Source organism: Entelurus aequoreus, linkage group LG07 (genome assembly GCF_033978785.1).
Source record: "Entelurus aequoreus isolate RoL-2023_Sb linkage group LG07, RoL_Eaeq_v1.1, whole genome shotgun sequence".
NCBI lineage: Eukaryota > Metazoa > Chordata > Actinopteri > Syngnathiformes > Syngnathidae > Entelurus > Entelurus aequoreus.
In genome coordinates, this window is record NC_084737.1 from 55,348,613 (window position 1) to 55,369,707 (window position 21,095).

Here is a 21,095-nt window from a genome sequence, read left to right on the forward strand (position 1 = left end):
ACCTGAGCGTCCATCTACTACTCCAATCTCCCCAGTAGATGACTTTACTTCACTGTGAAGTTATTTAAAAGAGCTATATTGTAAATAGTTTGCTGTGTATTTTACATTTGTTTGCTGTTTTGTGTGCAAGTTTTTAAATTAAAATGTGTCTCCTTTGAACAATATCCAGTGTTGTGGTACTTCAATTAACTAGAATCCAGTGTGCTGTGTCAATCAAATCTTTAATCGACATGAGAAAGTAGACAATGCGATAAAGAACATTTTACAACAATTACAACAATTAATCTAGACAGAGAATACCCATAGTATTGTTGTGGGTTGACTCCGCCGTTGGGGTATTATTTCATGAGATATGGCATCAGGGGATAAGCTGGGTCACCCAAATTAAAAAAAGGGACCGGATCTTCATCTTCCAGCAGTTGTTTGGGACACGAGGGGATGGTCCCATCTTTCAGCTGTGCGCTAATGGCGGAGTTAGCGAAGATGCGGGCATCATGCACGCTGCCTGGCCATTTCACAGTCACATCCATAAAGCAATATTTGTAGTCACACACTGCCTGTATCACATCCACGGGAGGAAGGGACCAAGTTTTTTGGTAAATAGACTCACAGCTGACCCAAACATTTGAAAGTTCTCTTGCCGTCTGAGAAGTGTTGCATCCGAAATAGCTGCAATCGCGTGTTTCCTTCACTTAAGGTATTGATTTGTGATTTCCAAAAGCGCCTGTACATGTAGAAGAAGGAGAAACACGGGCATGTCTGAATGATCCGCCTCCATCTTTGTTATGAAGCTGGCTGTGGCGCGTTCTTTCGGATGTCTCTTCCTGTGTGGAGCGCGGCCTATCTGGCGTCACTTCCTCTCCGAAGTCACTTTGTAAACAATCAATGAGTCCATACAAAGCTAAGTGCCGGAGATTCAGGAATTACACGGCTGACTTACCCGTGTAAAAATTTGTCCGAGGAGGGGGACCTTAAAAACTGGTTTAGTGTGGCTGAAACGGGGCTTGGGCTAAATAATTATTTGTTTAAGGGGTTAAACAACTTAGTGCAGACATGGCCTTAGGAGGCCCTGCCTCTTCAATTTGGCCGTGCCTGCATGTACAGTAAGCGATGTAATCATAATGGCAGCCCCCGATGGCTTCAGTCGGCATGCAAAATGAATGACTGAATGAATGAAGCATTAATACACCGAGACACGGGTTGCACACAGAGGCATATTTGGCACAATGTAAAGGTTCATAAAAGGATAGGGTCGCAAATAGAGGCGTTCGTAACTGTAATCTGTACTTCCCTGTATTTATTTTTTCTTGGCTTTTACAGAACACTATACGGTATTCTTTACACAACACCATCATAGCTTTTAATGTGTGAGTAAAAGATGTTTTAATCACTACGTTAGGGCAATGTAATATCAGCATAGTTTTTGTCCAAGTGCTCAATCGCTCCCTCTGTACAGGTCAACACCTTCCAGGCTGTGATAGGATATGATGAAATCGACTCGTACGTTCTCTTCCTCTACCCGGAGGGTGGCCTGAACTTCTTTGGGACGAGACCCAAGGTAAACGCAGCAGAAACAAGGAAGTGCTTGTTTTCGCTGCACATGCCTGCATGCAGATGCTTAGCATCATAGCGGCGCGGCCCCCACACCGCCTGTGAACACAACTTTACATTGTTTTCTTCTCCCCCCAGGAGTCATATAATGTGGAGATCGAGCTTCCTGCTCGAGTCGGATTCAGCAGAGGTGAAGTAACGTATCTGATTTTTTCCCGAACCGATGGACCTCACTACAGCGTGACCGGCGATCAGCAGAGTATCAAACGTCTCTACCAGTTAGTGCACTTCTTGTACCCCATACATTTGTCTACACATTCGTGTTCATGATGTGGAAAATGGAGAGAACATAAAAAAATACACAGGCAAAAGTGTTGAGACTCTCAAGACTGTCTATACCAGGGGTCGGCAACCCGCGGCTCCGGAGCCGCATGCGGCTCTTTGACCACTCTGATGCGGCTCAGCTGCATACTTGCCGACCCTCCCGATTTTCCCAGGAGACTTACGGATCTCAGTGCCTCAACCAGAAATCTCCCGGGGCAAATATTCTCAAATTTTCACTTTAACGACTAAATTAAGGGAGTGCCCTAATGGCACTGCACTTATTGTCCTCTATAGCCTGTACAAACAGCGTGCCAGCCTGGCCATATGTTGTATGTAGCTATTACTTGCACATGTAGGAGACAGCAAGGCATACTTGCTCAACAGCCACACACCTTACACTGACGGTTGCCGTATAAAACAACCTTAACACTGTTACGTTAGAAATATGCGCCACACTGTGAACCCACACCAAAAAAGAATGACAAACACATTTCTGGAGAACATCCGCAGCGTAACACAACATAAACACAACACAACAAATACCCAGAATCCCATGCAGCCCTAACCCCCCACACATCAACCCCCCCCGCCCGTGCGTCGGTTGAGGTGGCCGGGGTTTTGTGGTAGCGGGGGTGTATATGTAGACCGGAAGAGTTAGGGCTGCATGGGATTCTGGGTATTTGTTTTGTTGTGTTTATGTTGTGTTACCGTGCGGATGTTCTCCAGAAATGTGTTTGTCATTCTTTTTTGGAGTGGGTTCACAGTGTGATAATAAATGATAAATGGGTTGTACTTGTATAGCGCTTTTCTACCTTCAAGGTACTCAAAGCGCCTTGACAGTATTTCCACATTCACCCATTCACACACACATTCACACACTGATGGCGGGAGCTGCCATGCAAGGCGCTAACCAGCAGCCATCAGAGGCTAAGGGTGAAGTGTCTTGCCCAAGGACACAACGGACGTGACTAGGAAGGTACAAGGTGGGAATTGAACCCCAGTAACCAGCAACACTCCGATTGCTGGCACAGCCACTCTACCAACTTCGCCACGCCGAAGTGTGGCGCATATTTGTAATGTAACAGTGTTAAAGTTGTTTTACACGTCCACCGTCAGTGTAAGCTGTGTGGCTGTTGACCAAGTATGCCTTGCTGTCACTTACGTGTGCAAGCAGAAGCTGCATTCAACATGTGGCCGAACAGGTACGCTGTTTGAGCAGGCTGTAGAGGGTGCTAAAAGCAATGCCATTATGCCCTGACATTCGGGAGTGTCCCGGAAAAATTGGGAGGGTTGGCAATCATGACGCCATTTAGCGCCATTCATTTAAAACTCGCGGGCTGCCCTAACATTAAATTTTCATATTAAGGTGCGGGCCGGGGCGTGTGTCTGAGACCCCTGGTTAAAACATAGCACAAAGCAAAAAAAGCTTTGTATGCAGTATAATTTCATTTTAAATTTTCAAAAGAGTTTTGTGGCTCCCATTGTTTTCTTTAATTTGTGAAACTTGTCAAAATGGCTCTTTGAGTGGTAAAGGTTGCCGACCCCTGGTCTATACCTATTCAGTATGGAATTGGTATAGTATTGGAATTGGGGGTTAAATCCCCAAAAATGATTCCCGGGCGCCGCCACCGCTGCTGCCCACTGCTCCCCACTGCTCCCCACTGCTCCCCTTACCTCCCAGGGGGTGAACAAGGGGATGGGTCAAATGCAGAGGAGAAATTTCACCACATCTAGTGTGTGTGTGACAATCATTGGTACTTTAACTTGAACTTTAACTACTCCGACCCCTTTGATGTCGTCTTTATTTTATAGTTTTATTGTGTGCACAAATGCAATTATGTGATGTTTTTCAAAGAGTTAACTCTCGTCAACTATTTAGCTTGTTAGCTTCCTTTGTTGCAAACACATCATAGTAATTACAGTAAAGTGAGATAGAGTGTTAATGGACCTGGAACTAATTGATGAGTTATAAAAGTCACTTTTATTACAAATGTTGATCCGAAATCAGAGGAGAAGGCATTCGCAGAGGTGGGTTCTGTGCCCTCAGAACTACTCTAAAACTGTACATACAGGAAGTAATGTACTACATAGACTAAGAATCTACATGGATGATTCTATTGGAGGCTACACCAGCGTGTTTGGAGGGGGAGGAGCGAGTAGACGTAGCGTACAGAGGTGCTTCAACGTAGGAGCATAAACCAGGCTTTAGTGTCTACTCTAGACCAGTGTTTTTCGACCACTGTGCCGCGGGAAATTATGCAATTTTACCATCATCAGTAATGATGGCAACATCAGGTCTTCTAGACATTGTAAAAAATGTTTATATATTTTTCGCAAACCACTGATTATAATCCGCAAATAATGTGCCGTTGTTGAGTGCCTGTGCTGTCTAGAGATCGGCAGAGTAACCATGTACTTAGTAATTCGTGATGAATGGGTGGTTATGGTTTTAGTTTAATTTCATATAGAACAATTGCGTCAGGTATTTCATGAGAACGACTTTATATTGTCAATACAAGCTACTGAGTTTCATTTTTAACATTTTCTGCTGGTGGTGTGCCTCGGGATTTTTTCGATGAAAAAAATGTGCCTCGGCTCAAAAAAGGTTGAAAAACACTGCCCTAGACCAGTCATTCTCAAAAATGTTTCACCAAGTATCACCTCAGAAAAAACCTGTCTCAACATTGTATGTGCTGAAAGATTCATTTAGGATTGTTACCTTTGGTAAAAGCTTAACTCTTTTAGGTTTCGCTCACATGTGATGTATTTTATTTCAACTCGAAGACTTGGTGCTATACATAACACTCGTAGCAAACATGTGTTTTAAGAAATACAAATAATATCAAGATAATACCTAAATGGAAAATACTAAATGTTAAAGGTATATCAGACAAACATTTTACAAAGTTCATGGACTGGAGTGCGTGCCACTTTTCTCGTCATCTATCGTAAAATCTTGCCATCTTTTGCCTGTCTTGATTACCTCTCGAGGAACTCTGAAAAAACTTGTATCCTTTTCGCGATTAGAACAGCCTAAAACCACGCAAGCATATGGCATTTTTCTTCAAGAAAGGCAAAATGCCGCCCAGAACAATATCAGAACAAACGTTCGCTGGCCCACCACTTCGAGCCTCACGTGACGTCAGTGAATACAACATACAGTGAAACTTCGATTTATGAACTTAATTGGTTCTTGAACATGATTTGCAAACAGAGTACGCCAAACAAAACATTGTAAACATGAATAATTGGTTTTAGCCTTGACAAAAGTCCCTATTTTATAAAAAAAAAAAAAAGCACACTTTGAAGACACGATAATGTGTATACTGTATATATGTCAAACAAACATAACAAGGGGGTAATGGCTCAAAAATGTTCTGTGGAAGTCGCCTTCCAGTGGGTCCTCCAGATCACCAAGCATTTCCATGCGAGCCCGTTTCATGATTCAATACAGTTTTATTTTTCAATATAAGTCTGTGGGTTGCTTCCCAGCAAGTGTCTTTTGTGGCTGTGACGCCAGCTCCAACAACCTCTTCTCCCCGGCTGCTGCTTAAACAGAGCGACAGGTGATTAGATAATAAGGCCCACCTGGGCCATCTACGCACCTGTCGCTGACTTCGAGGCAGGTCCTGGCACACCCCGCTTCGCTGCAGGCCCGCAGGCCACGACCCCTCCACAGTTGTTATTATCCAAACAACACTGACATGCTTTACTGTCAATGTGTGCACACACACATAAGTCCCTTTGCCGTCCGTGCTCTCCAAAACATAAAACATAACAAAGGAGAATCATTTTTACCTTGTGTCCTTGTCTCTGTCAATATTTGTGCCAAAAAAACCCAGTGGCTTTACCTTAGTCACCGCTAGAGTTAGCACAAACTTGCAGTGTGAGGCAATCCTTCATTGGTTTGTGTCCTAGTTGTCCCTTCAATATAAGTGCAGCATCTTTTTCCACCAAAAAAGGCCGTTCTCATCACCGTTAGAAACTTGCTGCGTTAGAAGCCCCCTTCGCCGATAAAATCCTCAAAGTGCTTGATAAACTTGCAGCTTTGTTGGAAGCTAGCAGCCTCACCAGGCTGCACCACCCTGTGAATGCCGAGGTCTTCTTTTTAAGCTTTTCCGTCAACCCACAGCTTGCCATTATTGTTCTTCCGTGCTGGTTCCACACTGGTCACTTTTGGACATTAAGTCGCTATATACAGTACAGGCCAAAAGTTTGGACACATCTTCTCATTCAATGCATTTTCTTTATTTTCATGACTATGATTGTCACTGAAGGCATCAAAACTATGAATGAACACATGTGGAGTTATGTACTTAACAAAATAAGGTGAAATAACTGAAAACATGTTTGACAATATAGTTTTTTCAAAATAGCCACCCTTTGCTCTGATTACTGCTTTGCACACTCTTGGCATTCTCTCGATGAGCTTCAAGAGGTAGTCACCTGAAATGGTTTTCACTTCACAGGTGTACTTGAATCTCATCGAGAGAATGCCAAGAGTGTGCAAAGCAGTAATCAGAGCAAAGGGTGGCTATTTTGAAGAAACTACAATACAAAACATGTTTTCAGTCATTTCACCTTTTTTTTTGAGGATGTGTTCATTCATAGTTTTGATGCCTTCCATGACAAACTACAATGTAAATAGTCATGAAAATAAAGAAAACGCATTGAATGAGGAGAAGGTGTGTCCAAAGTTTTGGCCTTTATTGTAAATGGCAAAACATTTTGCAAATGGTAGCCTCAGAAATGCTATTACCTGCTAGCTGCTTCTTATTTAAGTCTTGCACTTTCTTTCTGTCCTTGGAGATATATTTAACCCCTTTGGCAAATTCAGCAACCATATAAACGTCGTTTTTTATAATAGTTGCAATTGTGGTAATTTTTCTTTCATATTTCTGAGCCAAAATGGCAGCCTCGATAAGGCTTCCATAGGCACACCAAATGAATGAATAAATGAATAAACGAATGAAGCGCTCGTAAGCCGAGACATTGTGCTCACACAGAAGCATATTTGGTTCGATCTAAAGATTTGTAGACCGAAAAGGTCGCAAATAGTGGTGTTGTTATATCCATGTTCCACTGCACACAAATAAAACTTGTTTTAAAGGCCTACTGAAACCCACTACTACCGACCACGCAGTCTGATAGTTTATATATCAATGATGAAATCTTTGCATTGAAACACATGCCAATACGGCCGGGTTAACTTATAAAGTGCAATTTTAAAATTCCCGCCACACTTCCGGTTGAAAAACTCCTTTGGATATGATTTATGCGCGTGACGTCACAAAATCCACGGAAGTGGTTGTACCCCATCGACCCAATACAAAAACCTCTTGTTTTCTTCGACAAAATTCCACAGTATTCTGGACATCTGTGTTGGTGAATCTTTTGCAATTTGTTTAATGAACAATGGAGGCTGCAAAGAAGAACGTTGTAGGTGGGATCGATCAGTGTATTAGCGGCTAAGTACAATACTTACAGCAACACAACAAGGACTACTTACTACGCCTAGCCGATGCTTGCCGCCAAACCCACGGATGAAGTCCTTCGTCGCGCCGTCGATCGCTGGAACGCAGGTGAGCACGGCTGTTGATGGGAAGATGAGGGCTGGCTGGCGTAGGTGGAGCGCTAATGTTTTTATCATATTTCTGTGAGGTCCGGTTGCTAAGTTGCTAAATTAGCCTTAGCGTCGTTAGCAACAGCATTGTTAAGGCTTACCAGGCTGAGAATTTTTAACCGTGTAGTTACATGTACATGGTTTAATAGTATTGTTGATCTTCTGTCTATCCTTCCAGTCAGGGGTTTATTTATTTTGTTTCTATCTTCATTTGAGAACGATGCTATCACGTTAGCTCAGTAGCTAAGTGTGTCACCGATGTATTGTCGTGGAGATAAAAGTCACTTTAAATGTCCATTTCGCGTGCTCGACTCTCATTTTCAAGAGGATATAGTATCCGAGGTGGTTTAAAATACAAATCCGTGATCCACAATAGAAAAAGGAGAGCGTGTGGAATCCAATGAGCCAGCTTGTACCTAAGTTACGGTCAGAGCGAATAAAGATACGTCCATCACTGCCTCTTTAGTCCTTCACTGTAACGTTCCTCATCTACGAATCTTTCATCCTCGCTCAAATTAATGGGGTAATCGTCGCTTTGTCGCTCCGAATCTCTCGCTCCATTGTAAACAACGGGGAATTGTGAGGAATACTAGCTCCTGTGACGTCACCCTACTTCCGGTACAGGCAAGGCTTTTTTTATCAGCGAGCAAAAGTTGCAAACTTTATCGTCGATTTTCTCTACTAAATCCTTTCAGCAAAAATATGGCAATATCGCGAAATGATCAAGTATGACACATAGAATGGATCTGCTATTCCCGTTTAGATAAAAAAAAAATCATTTCAGTAGGCCTTTAACCTAATTTAGAAAAAAAACATGTAGAGTATGCTTTAAAAAGCCAAGCACGGCACGATTCCTCTCTCGACACGCTTGAATTGAGGTATTCTGTGGTTTGGCTTATTCCGTGCGCTCACATATAGCCACATAATGGAATGAACGTAATTTGATCGCTCCTTTCATTCTATATCCATATGTTTATTTTGTATTTCATTTATGACAGAATAACCTGCCAGCAGCAGTTCATTTTTAAGCATGAAAAATCATGGATCGTGAAAGAAGTTTACACAAAAGCTCAGCAGTTTTATGTTTTGCATTTTGTTCCCTTACAGTATGTACCAAGGTGCCGATGATGTATGTGCCGGATTGTGTTTTTGACTTTTTGTTACACACCTAGTGCTAATATGTAGTTGTTTTGGTCCCCTCACAAAATATGTGCACTGTATCAAAGGGAAGTACTAGTGATGGAAATGTGGCGAGCAGCATTAGGTCAAGAAGCTACACATCTCCTCTGGACTCAAGTGACGGTTTGATGTTTGGTCCGTTGAAGGGCTGGCAACACGGGAACTCCAGGCGTTTGGCTTTTCCACACCGGGAACTACTATTCTTTCGAAAACATCGTGCCTGCGTCTAGTAGTGGTCTCCTTTCTACATTGCCACCAAGAGAACATGCCTTGCCTCTGGTAATTTCTCTTTGTCATTCATTCATGTTTCATACAACATCATTCACATTAACGTCTGTGTGTTTTTTCCTGCCAGGACACCACCACACCCGAGTACAGCGACTCTGAAGAGTACACAGACAGCAGTAACTTTGACCCTGCTAACGAAGAGGAAGAGGAGGATTACCCTCTTACTGGTGAAGATCTGGAATTCCAGCCAGAGCTCGCTAATGAATCCCTTCAGCCAAGAAGTTCGAACCCTCCTTCGTCAGCGTCCGAGGACTCGGCTCGGCAGGCCTCACATAGTGGCCAAGACTTACCTTTGACCTCTGAACCCAGACACAATTCAGAGAGTGTCGAGAGCCAGTACCTTCCTCATCCTCATCCTCGTCGAGATATGATCCCAGATGGAGGGGATCAGCGGTCGCATGGGCAGAAACCTCAGGTAACTATTCATAATAAATAATAATCATTTTAAGCCAATAATGAACCACACAAATCCTGGAGTTGTTTTTTTGGTGATTTTTGAAATGATAAAAAAAAATCATAACTTGAGTCATGTTGTGGGAAATCCTTCAGGGGAGCAAAATATTTTCACTAGAGTTCGGGCACTGTTTGGTTCACTTTGGGTAAGAGAACAAAATGCAAAACAAAACTGCTTAATTTGTGTTACAACTGTTTAGCAATTTTTAAAATGAAGCATATAAATTGCACGCAGGTAAGTCTAAAGTACAAAAAAAAATAGATAACAATTTGTAAATTTGAAAATTATCAAAATAAGAATGCATCCATACTGTTGCGTACGGTGGAGAAGAAGACGGCACTGAGGCAGGGGCGTCCTTTAGCCTGAGGCATATTTATTAATATAATAAAATGACGTGTGTAATAAATCCAAACATGTATGGTGTGACTATGTGGTGCGTCTAGCTGGTGAGTTTTACCGTACAATGTTGAAGGTGCGTGTTGTGAGAGGTGCGGAAGTCCAGAAGGGGCAAGGCAGGCTCGGAGGTCCGTGGGCAAGCAAGAGGTCAGGTGCAGGAGCGAGGCATCAGAGTCCGTGTCCAGGCGAGGGGTCGAGATCCAGGGAGGCAGCAAGAAGACAAGGGGAAACCCGGGGAGACGAGAGACACAGCACGAATCCAGGGAACGAAGAGGAACTGCAGGGTGACGACACAGGGCAGGACACAATGAGCACAGAGGGGGGGAAACACTGAGAACAAGGAAACACAGGCGAGTAGAGCTAGAGACGTGTAGGGCTTACTATACGAAGACAAGGAGCTACGTTCTGGCACTGGAACGCAGGACACGCTGGCTTATGAAGGACAAGGAGCTCTCATCAGCGGCAGGTGTGTTGATTTCCGAGGCGCGGCCGCAGCAGGAGAGGAACGCCCTTGGGCGTGTCCAGAGGCGCGCTCTGAGGAGCACACGGCAGGCTGTGTGGCGGCAGGAGCTTAAGCCATAACACATACCTAATAAAAAATAAATATAAAGCGTTTGAGCTTTTTCATGTCGATATTACTCAAAGTAAATGCATACCAGCATAGGCGCCTGGGCCCGAGCACCCACGGACAATGGAGAGCACGCACGTGGGATAGATGGCAAATTCTTTCTCACCACCAAGCAAAAACCGTGCATGCTCAGAAAAGTAGCGTCAGATTTACCGCTCTTCCGAGCACCCACTGGCAGAAATGTTCAACGTAGCGGTGGCAATATTGGTCAAGAAAATGTAATCTTGAATAAAAACTAGCTAATTTCTTCTCTCCTATTTTTGTGGAATAGTACATCAAACAATACTGTAAAAAGCTAGATCCGTTCAAAAATATGGTCCCAATGATAAAGATCAAATGTTTGGTAGATGTCAAGTTGGTCGCCGCTTAACATCTGCTTCTGGAAGCTTTTTCAGAAATAAACTTAGTTTTTCTTGCCTCTCGTAGGTTCCTGTGGAGGTGGTAGACCTGTACCCCTCTCACAGAAACCAGCCCCCACTCTCCCCTGGGGGTCATGTTGTCAGTGTGGACGAAGATGACATTGACTTTGACACAGGAGGTAAGACTAATACCTACTGTACACAAAAATGTATGCTTGCGCCGTGTGAGAAGGTTATGGCTGAGAGGGGAACCATTAACTCGCCCTCTGCAGCTGCATTACAATACTGCTGTTGTGCAGCTCCCAAGCGTGTTTGTGTGTGTGTGTGAGTGTTAGTCATCTGCATGCATGTGTGTCCTAATGTCCCTTGCCTTAAATAAAACTGAAAATATATTTTTTCTGACTTGGGAACGGTACAAAGCCTTCTCTCTTACTCTAATAACATAACAAGTTCCACTGTTGTGCCTTCGTCTTTATTGATCAAAAAAGTAACCTTGTACTTTTCAAAATAAATGAACAAAATAGCCTGACTGTGTGGAATAGAGAACGCTAATCAACACAGGAAAATTATGATGAATAATCTGTCGTCTTCCTGGCGAGGACACAGTGCTTATAAAACGTAACGATATGCTGATTGCGTCCACCGGCTTTGTTCTGCCGCCCTGTCAGCCTTGCAAACAGAGCAGGGGACAGGAAACGGCAGACAGAAAACAGAACCTGACCAAAATAAAAGTGAGTTGGGCTACACACATGACACTAGCATGCAAAACGTCCTCAGTCAGCGCATGAGTTCCGTTCCTATGATGGTGATGTAAGTGGTGTTCTAAATTCGTACTTATAGCTGAGCTACACCCAAGTCAGTGACACTACACAAAACACATGAAGTACATATAAATTACAGTAATAAAAGATGAAATACAAGAATGACATGAAACAGTAAAAAAGAGAAAAGTCTGGCTTTGACCAGGCATGCAGCCAATGTTGATTTCTGAACATTTTACCAGGTTTCATTTTTCATTACTTTTCTTTTGTTTTAAGTATACTGCCATCACATAAATCTGCCTCACACTTAGGAGACATTATGAAGGAAAAAAAGTTAACGGAAAAAATTATCGCACTCCCCACAACTCTTTTGACTTGTTAGTGTTTATTTCTGAGTTTTGTATTGATTTCCATTTTATTTTGACATCATGCTTCCTGTGTGACGCGCGAGGCAGTTACTTGACCCTTACTTGAGAGCGTTTGTGCCTCACCTGTTGATGATTAGCAATCAGGATGCTCACCTGTCTGGAATGGTTCCTCTGGAGAGTTCTTAAACCCAGTGTCATCACTTTGTCACTGATGAGTATTCAGGAGGATTTTTCCTGAGGTGCATTCCTTTTGAGCGGCAGTCACCATAAAATAAAAACAAGAATTAGAAGAAGATTGAGCTGGCTGTTTCTTTGTGGTGGATTGAGTCAGACTGTCCTTAACCTGTGCCAGTTTGTTTCTGCAATTGCTTGTTTTATATTCTTAGGATGATTCTGTATTCTTTGTATCACACTGCATCTTCTGTTTTCAGCTCACTTATGTTCATTTTCTGTCCTCATTCCTGCTCTGTTTGCACCTGCTTGATCAACATTAAATACTTTTTTTACTTGCACTTTTCCTTTCTCCATCCTCGGTCACACACAATAAACAAAATTATGTCCTTTCTCAGTATAGGGACATGCGACTATGTAATCTTCAACTATAAACTAGTTCTCTTTTTGTTTTTGTGCAGTATTGATCATTTATGGAACGGAGTAATAACCATGAAATAATGTAACCATGAGACATTAGAACACCAAAACATTATAACACGGAACGTCGTAGCGCCAAACATGTTAGTGAAACGCCGTAACCTGAAACATGGTAACCCAAAACGTCGCCACACAAACATTGCAGCACAAAAAAAACGGAACGTGTAACGGAACATGAAACATAACACTAAACAGCGTATCAAAAAACAGCGTACTACGAAATGTCATAACATGAAATGCCGCTACGTGAACTGTAACGTCAAAAAACATAGCCCAAAATGCGAAATATCATAATGAGAAAAATCGTAACGCAAAACATCACAACGCGAAAATTGTAATGCTAAACATTGTAACACAAAACGTAACATAAAACGTTGTAACATAAAACGTTGTAACACAAAACGTCGTAACAAAAAACGTCCTACCAAAAAATGTCGTAACAAAAAACATCGTAACACAAAACGTAACATGAAACGTTGTAACACGAAACGTCGTAACACGAAACGTCGTAACACGAAACGTCGTAACATGAAACGTCGTAACACGAAATGTCGTAACACAATGATCACAATTAAAAACACTTACCAGTTTTTTATTTTAAGTGCACTTAAGGCAGGTTGCTACTGCGTGTGTGTGTGTGTGTGTGTGTGTGTGTGTGTGGGTGTGTGTGTGTGTGTGTGTGTGTGTGTGTGTGTGTGTGTGTGTGTTTGTCCTCCTCTCTTGGTTTTTTGCTTCTTGTTTTTCCAGCTCCTATACTCGTTTTTACCCTTTACAAGAAATACATTGAAGGCTAACTCCATAGTGTGTGTGTGTGTGTGTGTGTGTGTGTGTGTGTGTGTGTGTCTACAAACTCCTTCCAGCATGTTCTTGCAGCATCCTCCTTTCTGTCTATCCAGTCTTATTTCGAATGAAGAACAATAAAAAACTCTTAAAAACTCATCACGGTCATGAGCAAGCATCAAAGCAACACTTTTAACACAATGTACATAAACAATATATTAATTTATGACTAATATGACAAATATATTTTTTTGTCTCTTATCAGTGATCCAGTACACCACTGAGAACAAGGAAACATGTGCCAGGTAGGCTGTTGATTTCAATGACATTTTGTAGTGTTTCAGCGTTGCAATCGCTCTTCCAGTTGCATTTCAATATATAACAGTAGAACGGCTGCTAAAAAATCCACAAAGTCATAATAAATATGGGTAATTTTATGAATGGTAAAGCTCCTCATATACAGACAGCAATCATGTAAATAAGATAATAATATTGGTTAAATAAGAGAACAATGCATAGACACATTCTAAATGAAAAGATCAATAAATGACTGTTGTCATCTGGCTAACACAATAGTCATTGGAAATCCATGCTATTTGTTGTAGGTTCCAGCAGCAGTGTTCCCAGAATGCATTTTGTTCTGACTACGCTACAGGCTTTTGCTGTCACTGTCAACCTGGATTTTACGGAAATGGCCGTCATTGTCTGCCCAAGGGTAAGTCCTCTCTTGTCATATCTTTGAGAACACAACTAGCGTGGACTCTTTTCAAATCTTGTTTCTGGTCTTCAGCGGCCCCCCAACGTGTCAGTGGCAAGCTCAGCGGGACGGTGATAGTGGGTATGACCCCCGTGGAGCTCAACCAAATCGATCTCCACGCTTACATCGTGGTGGGAGACGGGAGGGCGTACACAGCCGTCAGCGAGGTAGAAATATTTTCTTAGTGTTTTTATGCATACTGAAAACCAGCAAAATATTATCAAATTTTTCAAAAAATTGCCATCATATATATTTCATTTCCTGGTTTCTCTGCTGGGCTTCATGTAATTGGTTAGATCCCTGAGCCAGTGGGTTGGGCCTTGATGCCGGCTGCACCAATTGGAGAGCTGTTTGGATGGCTGTTTGCTCTGGAGCTGCCCAATAGCCAAGCCGGATTCAAAACTACAGGTACAAAAAACAATACTGAAAATGTAACCTGAAGTCAAGACGCATGAGAAAAAAATATGCATTTACTGTAGAATTATTTTCAGAAAAAATGTACCGGTATACCGTATTTTACGCACTATAAGGCGCACCTAAAAACCTCCGATTTTCTCAAAAGCTGACAGTGCGCCTTATAATCTGGTGCGCCTTATATATGGACCAATATTGAGCCACAACAGGTCTCGCAACTACGGGATGCATAACGTAACCCCAGTCTCTACTGTAGCGTCTATTCTATGCGCCTTATAATCCAGTGCGCCTTATCTATGAACACAATTTTAAAATAGGCCATTCATTGAAGGTGCGCCTTATAATCCGGTGCGCCTTATAGTGCGGAAAATACGGTACATTTAATATACACTGTAAATTGTAAATAAATAATTTCAATTGTTTTTATTTCTTTTAATTTAATATTTGAATATATTTGTATATGAGCCATTCTTTTTTCTCTCAAAATAACTTTCTCATTGTTCAACAATAACTATGGTAGTACACATATTGCACTACTGAAAATGTGATTTGGTCCATCTCAGGCAACTTTATTTGATTTTTGTACAATTTCTCTAAGATGAAAACGAATCATTTGAGTAAGAGGACTGAATGTAACAGGAGTGACCTCAACTAATGTGGCCATTTTAACAGTTTTTATTTTTTAAGTTTTATTGTACATTTAAAACAAGTGCAATTGGGATAAGGAGAAGCATCCATCCATCCATTTCTGCTGCTTATCCGAGTCTGGGACGCGGGGGCAGCCGTCTAAGCAGAGACGCCCAGACTTCCCTGTCCCCGGCCACCTCTTCAAGTTCCACCCGGGGGACACCAAGGCATTCTGAGACCAGCTGTGAGACAAAATCTCTCCAGCGTGTCCTAGGTCTGCCCCAAAGCTTCCTCCCGGCTGGACATGCCTGAAACACCTCATCAGGGAGGCGTCCAGGAGGCATCCGTAGCAGATGCACTCAGCTTGCTCTTCTTGACGTGAAGGAGCAGCGGCTCTACTCTGAGCCTCTTCCAGATGACCGAGCTCGTAATCTCTAAGGGTGATCCCAGACATACTGAGGAGTAAACTCATTTCTGCCACTTGTATTCGCGACCTCGTCACCCAAAGCTTGTGACCATAAGTGAGGGTAGGAACTTAGACTGACCGGTAAATCTAGAGCTTTGCCTTCTGGCTAGCTCCTTCTTCTCACAGTGACTGCATCACTGCAGACAGTGACTGCATCATTGCCGACACTGCACCAATCCGCTTATCAATATCACCCTCCATTTGTCTTTTACCTGTGAATGAGACCCCAAGATACTCCTTCACTTGAGGCAGAAACTCACTCCCAACCCAGGGGGGGGGCTTCATATTTATATTCATATTCATCCCAGCAGCTTCCCACTCCACCCCAGCGAACGCTGGAGGTCACAGCCTGATGATGCCAACAGGACCACATCATCTGCAAAAAGTAGAGATGTGATCCTTTAGCCACCAAACTGGAAATCCACCACACCATGACTGCGCCTAGAAATTCGGTCCATTCAGCTCATGAACAGGACCGGTGGCAAAGGCCAGCCCTGGCCGAGTCCAACATCCACTGTGAATATGTCTGACTTCCTATTGGCAATGGGAACCAGACACCTGCTCCGATTGTACAAGGACCAAATGGCCCATAGCAACGGACTCTGGACCCCGTTCTCCACCCCACACAGGTCACTGCAAGAGACACAATTGAATGCCTTTTCCAAATCCACAAAACACATATGGACTGGTTGAGTAAACTACCATGCCACCTCCAGTACCCTAGCGAGGGTATAACGCTGGTCATGGTCTCCCTGAAGTTTTTGCTTCCACTACCACAGAGGCCGCGGCTTGCTAGGCCTTTTGGGACCTGTCAGCTGCTACGGGAGTCCCACAAGCAAGCCATGTTTGGTAGAACGTTTGGGCCTGCCAGGTCTGTTCGGCATCCTGCCCCACCACCTGATCCAACTCACCAGTTGACAGTTGACAGCTCAACCCTTTCTTCACCCGAGTGTCCAAGACATGCGGTTGCACATCTGATGATATCACTACAAAATCGATCATTGACCTGCAACCTAGTGTGCTTGGTGCCACGTGCACTTGTACGCACACCTAGACTTGAACAGAAGTCCAATAACAGAACATCACTCTGATTCAGATCGGGCAGGCCGTTCCTCACACCCCTCTAGGTTTTGCTGTTACTGCCAACGTGAGCGCTGAAGTCACCCAGCTAAACGAGTCCCCGAGAGGACGCCTTGCAGCACTCCCCCCTGCGTCCCCAAGAAGGCTGTGTACTACAAAATGCTATTTGGCGTGCACGTGCAAACCACAGTCAGAGCCTGTCCCCCAATCCGAAGGAGCAGGGAGATAACCCTCTCGTTCACTGGGGATGATGTCAACACACAGGCGCCAAACCGGGACGCTAATAACATGCTCTCAAGGAGTTTGGTTTCAGAGCCTATGCTGTGCGTTGAGGTGAGCCAGACTTTATTTGGACCAGTGGTTCTTAACCTGGGTTCGATCGAACCCTTGGGGTTTGGTGAGTCAGCCTCAGGGGTTCGGCGGAGCCTCCACCGCGGAGGTCAAGACACACCCGACTCATTGTGTAAATAAAACTTCTCCCTATCGGCGTATTATGAATACCCCCAAACAATGTTCCCTCTAATTTTCCATATACGTGCGCAAACGCAAAAACTTCTTGAGCATTCAGTGGAGCACATGTGAGCGACGAGATGTGTCTGGAATTGGAGACATTTCTGTACCCATGGAACTGAAGCAAACAATTGCCACACACTTAGATGAGCTTGCAAAGTCTCTTGACGGATATTTCCCCACAAGAGAGTCATATCCAGCATGGGTGAGACAGCCGTTCAAGTTTGCTGTTGAGACAGCAAATGTCAATGATGAATACCTCGACGAAATCATTGAAATTCAGCAGAGCCAGGTTCAACAGCAACTTTTCAGAACAACAACGCTCTCAACATTTTGGTGTCGACAAATGGAAAAGTATCCAGTTATTATTTAAGCCCTGGAATTTTTTATACCATTTGTTACAACATATCTTTGCGAGCAATCCTTTTCGAGGATGCTGGACATAAAAACGAAGAAAAGGAACAGACTTTGCTGTGAAAATGACATGAGAGTGGCACTTGCCAATGTGAAGCCATGCATATCTGAACTGGTCCCTCAAAAGCAACAGCAGAAGTCACACTGATTTGCAGGTGTGTATTTTGTTGTGAGTTCATGCACTGTGTTGGTTTTGTTCTTTGAACAAGGTGATGTTCATGCACGGTACATTTTGTGCACCAGTAAAAAAAACATATAACTTTGTCTTGAATTTTAAATTTTTTTATTTTTATTTTTTCCACTAAAGAAGGGTTCGGTGACTGCGCATATGAAACTGGTGGGGTTCGGTACCTCCAACAAGGTTAAAAACCACTGATCTAGACAGTATCTCTCGACCTCAAACACAAGCTCGGGCTCCTTCCCTGCTAGAGAGGTGACGTTCCGTATCATGACAACCCGATTTGGCACTCGGCTTCGACTGCTCCCCAGTCCGCATAGCATCAGACTCCCATGGATCCCACTGCAGGTGGTGGGTCTGCTGGGCCATAAGGAGGAGCGCAAATCTTTAAATTGAAATGATTACATTTAATGGTGAAGTCTAATTTTACGAGCCACAAACTGAAGTAATAAGGATGTTTGTACATTGAAAATGAGAACAGCAATCCGTAGTAGGTCAATACAGTATGTGCAAAACTGTAGTGTTATATTGAACAATACATTTTATTAGTATTGAATCTAGTTTATTTTTCAAGGTGAGAAAACGAGCTGTAGGCCCAAGGTTTACAGACTTTATGTATAATAAAGATGATAAAAGAAGCATTTACTGACAAAAATAATGTATATTAATATTTACTGTTACCAGGAGCGGAGTTCACGCGTCATGTGGAGCTCATCTTCTACCCTGGAAATCAGCGACTGTCAATCACTCAGACAGGACGAGGCCTTGATGACCACAACCACCTCACCGTGGACACCATGCTCAACGGCAGCGTGCCGTTCTTACCGCCTGGTGCAGAAGTGACTATGGACCCCTTTAAGGAGACCTACCATTACTACCCATCAGGTAACTATGATAACCAAATGAGTCAGCTACCATGAAGTGTGCTTCAGCTTTAACGGCATCTGTCTTATTGGCCTCCAGTTGCCACGTCTACTTCTGTGAGGGAGTTTACGGTGGTCTCACCGGACAAAGGATCTGAATCCTTCTCCTTCCAAATGAAGCAAAACATCACCTACCGGGACTGTCGACATGACAGCCGGGCTCCCCCTGTGGAGACCCTGCAGATTACCATGGAGAGAGTGTTTGTCATGTATGTAAAGGAGGAGCGCATCCTGAGATACGCCATCACGAACAAGATCAGCCCAGTCGGAGGTGAGTCTAACCGCTGGGGTTAGGAATGGCGGGTTAAGTTTACTTAGCGTTCTTATGCACAGCTGAAATAGCAGGCATTCGTTACATCAACATTCGTCCATTGGATACCATTGTACACATTTACTAGTGTATGTATTTTTAATCCCATTGTTTGATATGGAACCTTTGGTTTGGTACAGACTGAATAGCTGAGTATAGTAGCCCAAAGTTGTACTCAAGTAAGAGTGCCATTACTTTAGAGTAATATGACTCTAATAAAAGTAAAAAGTAGTCATCCAAATAATTACTTGAGTAAGGGTAAATATTTACTGAAAAACTACTTAAGTATTGAGTAACTGGTAAGTAACTTCTGATTTATTTAGAATTGATTTTTAATGGTACTTACACTACAGTTGTAGTTGTGTGTGTGCATGTGTATGTGTTTATTAATTATTAAAACATAAAAACCATCTACAACTTACTGCAACATGTTTTCTCGAGTTTGAAGTGAAATGACTGAAATGTAAAGATTTCTACTAACACAGATGACAGTGCATGGTGTAGCTGTTCTCTTTCATAGTTTGTAAGGTAAACATTGACATCGCCTTGTCTGACGCCATGTCACTTTTTACTGTGTGTAGTTTAAGTGAGGTCATGTTACTGCTGAAATGGTGAAATATAGTCAAACGTTGTGAAGTGAAGTGAATTATATGTATATAGCGCTTTTCTCCAGTGACTCAAAGCGCTTTACATAGTGAAAACCATTTTCTGAGTTACATTTAATGATAATAATAATACATTTAATAATAAACCAGTGTGGGTGGCACTGGGTGAAGGTGGGTAAAGTATCTTGCCCAAGGACATGACGGCAGTGACTAGGACGGTGGAAGCGGGGATTGAACCTGGAACCCTCAAGTTGCTGGTACAGCCGCTCTACCAACCGAGCTACGCCGCCCCTTAACAAGTACTTACATTGGATTGGGGAAACAGAGTCAAGTGACAGTGCTCGTTGGAAGAAGTGTCTCTGAGAAGCCAAAATAATGTATTTGCAAGCAGTAATCCATCCATCCATTTCTTACCTATCATTAACATATAATTGAATGGCAGCAACACATTTCAAAAGAGTTGGCACAGGGGCATTTTCACTACTGTGTTACATGGCCTTTCCTTTTAACCAATGTTTGAAGCTTTTCAGGTGGAATTGTTTCCCATTCTTGCTTGATGTACAGCTTAAGTTGTTCAACAGTCCGGGGTCTCCGTTGTGGTATTTTAGGCTTTTGTGCCACACTTTTTAAAAGGGAGACAGGTCTGGACTACATGCAGGCCAGTCTAGTACCCAGCACTCTTTTAATATGAATCCACGCTTGTAACACTTGGCTTGGCATTGTCTTGCTGAAATAAGCAGGGGCGTTCATGAGAACATTGCTTGGATGGCAACATATGTTACTCCAAAACCTGTATGTACCTTAATGGTGCCTTCACAGATGTTTAAGTTACCCATGCCTTGGGCACTAATACACCCCCCTACCATCACAGATGCTGGCTTTTCAACTTTGCGCCTATAACAATCTGGATGGATCTTTTCTTCTTTGTTCCGGAGGACATGATGTCCACAGTTCCCAAAAACAATTTGAAATGTGGACTCGTCAGACCACAGAACACTTTTCCACTTTGCATCAGTCCATCCTAGATGAGCTAAGGCCCAGGCGGCGTTTCTGGGTGTTGTTCGTAAATGTATTTCGCTTTGCATAATCGAGTTTTAACTTGTACTTACAGATGTAGCGACAAACTGTAGTTACTGACAGTGGTTTTCTGAAGTGTTACTGAGCCCATGTGGTGATATCCTTTACACACTGATGTAGTTTTTTGATGCAGTACTGCCTGAGGGATTGAATGTCACGGGCATTCAATGTTACATGCAGTGATTTCTCCAGATTCTCTGAACGTTTTGATGATATTACGGACCGTAGATGGTGAAATCCCTAAAATCCTTGCAACAGCTCATTGAGAAATGTTGGTCTTAAACTGTTCAACAATTTGCCGAAACATTTGTTCACAAAGTGATGACCCTCGCCCCATCCTTGTTTGTGAATGACTGAGCATTTCATGGAAGC

The 21,095-nt window shown here is 43.0% G+C and overlaps 1 protein-coding gene across 2 annotated transcripts in view; it reads left to right on the forward strand.

Moving 5' to 3' along the window:
* The window catches only part of nid2a (nidogen 2a (osteonidogen)), a 158,424-nt gene that overhangs the window by 42,843 nt on the left and 94,486 nt on the right, over positions 1–21,095 (forward strand). For both annotated transcript variants that reach the window (XM_062054011.1, XM_062054010.1), the window contains exons 5-15: positions 1,457–1,558; positions 1,690–1,829; positions 8,824–8,956; positions 9,033–9,380; positions 10,870–10,981; positions 13,628–13,667; positions 13,968–14,077; positions 14,153–14,286; positions 14,416–14,527; positions 18,493–18,693; positions 18,772–19,002. In XM_062054011.1, the coding sequence (XP_061909995.1) occupies positions 1,457–1,558; positions 1,690–1,829; positions 8,824–8,956; positions 9,033–9,380; positions 10,870–10,981; positions 13,628–13,667; positions 13,968–14,077; positions 14,153–14,286; positions 14,416–14,527; positions 18,493–18,693; positions 18,772–19,002 (1,663 nt within the window). The remainder of the gene's footprint in view (positions 1–1,456; positions 1,559–1,689; positions 1,830–8,823; positions 8,957–9,032; positions 9,381–10,869; positions 10,982–13,627; positions 13,668–13,967; positions 14,078–14,152; positions 14,287–14,415; positions 14,528–18,492; positions 18,694–18,771; positions 19,003–21,095) is intronic.